A 6,000-nucleotide genomic window follows, 5' to 3' on the forward strand; every position below is an offset into this window, starting at 1 on the left:
TTTATTGTGAATGGGAACTTTCATTCACAACAATCAAAAGCACATTTCTTGGTATTGTTAAAAGTGTATCTTATAAGCTTCACACTGTTACTAAAAAAGGAAACTTTTTCCTACAAAGGTCAAGGCTCTCTAATTTAAGTAGGTTTAATGACCTCAAACGATTAAAATACTTGTATGATAAACAAATTTCATGTTGATTAGTTTTAGTAAGGTCTTTAATTATACCGAATATTATTATTATTTCATGTCTAACTCTGTTTTTCATTACTATGAAAATAGTTAGGTCAATTGTTTTTTATCAATACCAGAAAGTCATGCATAGAAAACTTGACATAAACATGCTTATCGATATTTTTTTAGCCGACAAAAATGTAGTTTGGGTGAGCAGACGAGCACCCCACTACTTGAATGGCTGCTTTGAGACATAGGTGAACTTATACTTATGTCCTTCAACTTGGGAGCGCTTTAAGACATATGTGAACTTACAATTATGCCCTTCAACTTCACATGCCACCATTTGCAGTCCAGAAAAATAATACAAAATAGCATGACGGCAGCCACAGGGATTCAAAACTCAAACCCTTTTTTTGTGAGTACTGTTGCTGCCGGTTGCTACGGGGCTGAAAAAAGGTAGTTCAATTTTAACACCATATAAAAGTTAGGTGGGCCTTTATTGACTGTTTCTTGGTGATTTTGAAAATTTGCTAAAAAATTCTATGAAAAAGAAAAGTAATTTTAAGTGGTAGAGTCACATATGGTGCAAGGTCTTCTCTGTTATCTCGAAAGTTAATGTGAAAACTGGTTTTATTTAATTGGTATTTATATTGACGATATTCAGGCGTCAGTAAAAACTTTTTCTGTTTTTTGGTAGTGTGGGGGGGAGGGGGGAGGGCAGGCTTGTTTTGGAGAAAGAGAGATCTACTTGCCAGTCTGCTACTAGATCTTTCTAGATCTGCACACTTAGGGGAAAAAACAAAGAAACAACAACCTTGGCCATCCAGGTGGGCTTGTTTTGGAGAAAGAGAGATCTGCCTGCTACTTGATCTTTTTTTATCTACACACCTAGGTGAAAAAAAACAAGAAACAACAACCTTGGCGGTCAAGGTCAAGACAGACAGAAGAGGGGGATGAGAGAGGAAAGTCTGCAGTCGACTATATATATATATATATATATATATATATATATATTTATATATATATATATATATATTTATTTATTTATTTATTTATTTATTTATTTATTGTTCAGTTTTTTCACTTATATGTTTGAATTAGGTGGCCACATAAAAGAATTGGAGGCTTTGACCTGTGGAAGCTGGTTATATACGCCACCTCCATGTATATAATTTAACGCATTATGTTAACTATGATAAAAAAAAAAATCATGATTAATACAAAAAGAAACTTTTTGTAAGGATAAAAAAGTAACTACAAAAAAATGAGAATTTAGATAAAGATAAAATTTGTCAAACCATATATGCATATCTTTATAACCAATATACTCCTTTAAGTGGTAAAAAAATGTTTTCTTTTTTTTTCTCTCGCTTATAGCAATGTCTCATTATCTTATAAATATTTTATTATCTCATAAACATTATCTCATACTTATGTTTAGCGTTATCTCATTCTTTTGTTCGTTATCTTATTATCTCATAAATTTATTGTTATCTCATAGACATTATCTCATACTTATGTTTGGTGTTATCTTATATATTCGTCTGTCTATTATCTCATTATCTCATAAACATCATCTCATATTTATGTTTAGTATTATCCCATGCATCTGTTTGTTATCTCATATGTCATAAAATTTTTGTTATCTTATAAACATTATCTCATGCTTATGTTTGGCATTATCTCATATATTTGTCTATTCATTATCTTATAAATCTTTTGGTATCTCATAAACATTATCCCATACTTATTATTTCATACATATTTGATACCTGAGACATATACAATGTTTGTTAGATGACACATATGTATATACAATGTTTGAACATAAAAGTAAATATACATGTTGTTAGTAGGATTCACCCGTAAACATATGCTGGGGTGGCGCACGTAACTCGGTCTCTTGACCGGTGTAAACATATCCAAAAAAAATAGAAAACAGCAAGGTTGAAGGACTCAACTCTCTTTTTCTATGATCTCTAGAAGATTCAAAAATGGCGGCGTACGTACTGTCAATATTCCAAAAAGGCGGGGAAGCTTACCACTGAAGCAGCCATCTCTAACTATAAATCTGCCAGCCCACCTCTCCGTTGCATGCATACCCTTGAATTCCCCAACTCCATTGCTAACGGTATTGCCCATACATAGTTGAATCAACCCACATAGAGAAAAAGAGAGATGGCGACAACAATCCAAGGGAAGGTGAGGCCTGCCCAGATCATGGCGGTTGCCCTACTCTTTTTCCTCCTTTCTGCCTCCTCCATGGCCCAAGACTGCAAAGGCATTCTCTCTCTCTCTCTCTCTCTCTTTTTGTGAATCCTTTTCCTTATTTCTGTGACTGTATATTCGTGCTTTTGTTGGCATGCATGATCTTCTTGCTTTTCTCTTTTCTTCTTGGTTCCATCGTTTAGTTTCAGCAGGGGCAGAGGTGGGGTGGGCATGTGCCGTGGACCTCCTTCAAATCTTAATAACTTTAAAAATTATATGTAAATTTTAAAAACTATAATTTAACCCTCGTGATGAAAAATTCCCCACTCTGAACGGCGTTGGATAAATAAAAAGGACAAAGGAAAAGCTCCCGGATCCAAACTATTATGTACTTCGATGGTCAGATTCTAATGTCATTGTGAAAGGTTCTTTTTCACGTCTTTCATGGTCATGCATATCTTGTCCATATATATGTGTGATGTAGATTTCTATGTCCGAGATTGCGCTACCAATTAATTTCTTCTTATTAATACAGGAAAGAGCTCATGGCCGGAATTAGTGGGACTGTATGGACAGATCGCTCCTCTCATCATCAAAGCTGAGAATCCTTATGTGAAGGAATCTTTCGTTATTAAAGAAGGCACCGTCGTTCCTTTGGACTTCCGCTGTGACCGTGTCCGCGTCTGGGTTAAGCCCAACGGCATCATCTACAAGCCCCCCACCATTGGCTAAACCATTAATGTCTTTCATGTGAAGATCTTGGCTTGTTCTTAATAAGGTGGCCTGCATGTAAGGCTCTTATGCAATAACATATGTACTTGTCATTCATAAATAAATAAATATGTCATAGTTTAAGTATTCCTGGGGATCTTCTGGTCGCTAGTAATGGCTCATGGCAGGTATTACATATACAATGAATGTGTAAGTTTTCCTTTTTTTCTTGAAAAAGCTGAAAAAAACGTGAACCTAACGCTTCCGGCGAGGACCTGTCGGTGCCACAGCCTATTAATCACAACCATGTAACAGAAGTCACCATGAACCATTTGATTTTCATGAATTGGAGAAAAATAATCATGCAAATGAAGCACGATGTTCAAACAAGAACCACTCTTCTTATACCAAATTTTCATCCCATTAACTAGTTAGGTTAATCAAGTACTTAATGAGTAGGTGAATATGTTGCACTGATAAGTAGGACTTCCATAAAATTGCATTAACATCTAAGTTCATTGTTTTACCCAATAATCTTAGCTTCCCATAGGCACAAAAACATTCTACGCTCGTTAGAAGAAAATGTTTTCATGTGCTTAGATTGTAACTGATTGTTATTGTTGATAAATCAGCTCTAAGAGGTCGTTTGGTAAATAAAATACTTTGTATTTTGAGTATGTTATAAATCTATTCTAAAAATTAGAGCAGATTCATTGTGTTATATGAATTTGTTTCAATCTTTGAGGTAGATTCATAAATTATGAAACACTCACATAATGTTCCAACTACCAAACAAACCTTTATGAAATGTTTGGAACAAGTAACAGCATATTACCGTTCCAAGCATCTATCTTAAAAAGTGGAGTAAATTTGTGAAATATTTTTTACAGTTTTTAATGAAATCTAACAAATTTCTTAAATTAGATGAATGAGACAACATAACTGTTAATGCTTCCAAATAGCCCCTAAGGAATGCCAAGTATTTAACACACACCTGCCAAGACCATAATTTTCTTCCTCGATTTATTTGTATCAAGTGCTCCGTCAAAATCAGTAATCCCACTCTGCTAGAGTTGCTTCCATTGTAGAATTTGATGCTGCCACTATGATTTGCTAATTAAAAATGAAGTGTCACACATTTCAGTTTAATTTTAAAGAATCGAATTTCCTAACTCTTCATTAGAACCATGTCATCCAGTAACCAAAAATATGATGATTTATCTTGTAAAAATTCTTGCCATTTTTTTAGTTCAGAATTAATACTATCATCATGTTTTTAATTATGAAGAACAAACCCCACAAGGAGAACCTTGACAAAACTCCGAAGAAAAACCAAAAGAGATCAACGAAGATGCTAAAGCACCCAGACCTGTGAGCAAAACAAAACCAATCAAACAAAAAACACCTTAAAGGGGCACAGCTGTTGGAATGAGGTTATCTTCTTACCCACGGCTGTTGAATGAGGTTATGTGTGTGTATGTGTGTGTGTGAACTGGTGTAAAAAAATCACAAGGGACATTCATTTGCTTTCAGATGAATACAAATCATTATATTATATATGTTTGAATTGAGGGCTGAGATGAAAGGCTCTGGTTTTATACACAAACACTTTCAAGAATTTGGTGGATATGCTGTCAGCTCTTATCTAAATGTTTGAATTGGGGGGCCGCATAACATAAATGAATTGGAAGCTTTGACCTGTGTGAACATATTCAAAAAAGAAAAAGCTGCACGGAAAGGACCTGAAGGATTCAACTCTCTCTTTCTGTGATCTCTCGAAGATTCAAGAATGGGGGCGTACGTACGGTCAAATTCCGGCAAGGCGGGAGAGCTTACCACCGCCGACGCAGCCCTTGAGCTATAAATCTACCAACCCACCTCTCCAATGCATGCATACCCTCTAGTTGAATCCCCCAACTCCATTCCTAGGTGTATAGCCATAGTTGAATCAGACCCACACAGAAAGGAAGAGAGATGGCAACAACAATTCAAGGGACGGTGAGGCCATCATGTGCCCAGTTCATGGGGGTTGCCCTACTCTTCTTCTTCCTCCTTTCTGCCTCCTCCATGGCCCAAGACTGCAAAGGTATATTCTCTCTCTCTCTCTCTCTCTCTCTCTCTCTCTCTGTATGAATCCTATTCCTGATCTCTGTCACCGTACATTTCGTGCTTTTGTTGGCATGCATGATTTGTTCGCTTTCCCTTTTCTTTCGTTGGAGAGGGACGAGAACTCTGTGTTATATTTATTTATTTATTTATATGTATATACGTGTGCAGGGAAGAGCTCATGGCCGGAACTGGTGGGCATGCAGGGACAGGTCGCTCCCCCGATCATCCAAGCAGAGAATCCTGATGTGAAGGAAGTTGACATTGTGAAAGAAGGAACCTTCGTTATTACGGACTTCCGCTGCGACCGTGTTCGTGTCTGGATTAAACCGAATGGCACCATTTACGAGGCCCCCACCATTGGCTAGACAATTAATGTCTTTCATGCAAAGATTTCTGCTTATTCCTAATAAGTTCGCCTGCATGCAAGGCTTTTATGTAATGACATATACATTTGCTGTTCATAAATAAATAAATAAGCCTCGGTTTCCGGCCCGCTTGCAGATTGTCATGTGCATGTAAAATTAATTTCGACTTGCTATCTATCAGCCTAGCTTCTTTGTAATATTTGATTTGACATTTGAGCTTTTCTTTGTACACGTGAACTTTGTCTTAAATCTTCATAATTTTCTCTCATATCTTCACCAACATTGGCATGTCCATGCATTAATTCTGTAGCTATACTCACATGGTTACTATCATCATGTGCGTATATGCAACATATCTATACATGCAAGCGTAAGGAACTTACTACTGACGATCCACTGAGGCATTTGGCTCAATCTCCCAAAGTTAATGCAG

The 6,000-nt window shown here is 36.4% G+C and overlaps 2 protein-coding genes across 2 annotated transcripts; both read left to right on the plus strand.

The window, feature by feature from the left end:
- The first annotated feature begins 2,274 nt into the window (after nt 1-2,274).
- LOC116245661 (inhibitor of trypsin and hageman factor-like) lies at nt 2,275-3,265 on the plus strand. Its single transcript, XM_031617157.2, has 2 exons — nt 2,275-2,455; nt 2,918-3,265. Exons 1-2 carry the CDS (start codon nt 2,353-2,355, stop codon nt 3,112-3,114), a joined length of 300 nt encoding a protein of 99 aa, XP_031473017.1. The 5' UTR covers nt 2,275-2,352; the 3' UTR covers nt 3,115-3,265.
- A 1,590-nt stretch (nt 3,266-4,855) lies between these two features.
- Nucleotides 4,856-5,769, plus strand: LOC116245668 (inhibitor of trypsin and hageman factor-like). The gene is made up of 2 exons (XM_031617164.2): nt 4,856-5,179; nt 5,371-5,769. Exons 1-2 carry the CDS (start codon nt 5,068-5,070, stop codon nt 5,565-5,567), a joined length of 309 nt encoding a protein of 102 aa, XP_031473024.1. The 5' UTR covers nt 4,856-5,067; the 3' UTR covers nt 5,568-5,769.
- Nucleotides 5,770-6,000: the final 231 nt, after the last annotated feature.

Source organism: Nymphaea colorata, chromosome 1, assembly GCF_008831285.2.
Source record: "Nymphaea colorata isolate Beijing-Zhang1983 chromosome 1, ASM883128v2, whole genome shotgun sequence".
NCBI lineage: Eukaryota > Viridiplantae > Streptophyta > Magnoliopsida > Nymphaeales > Nymphaeaceae > Nymphaea > Nymphaea colorata.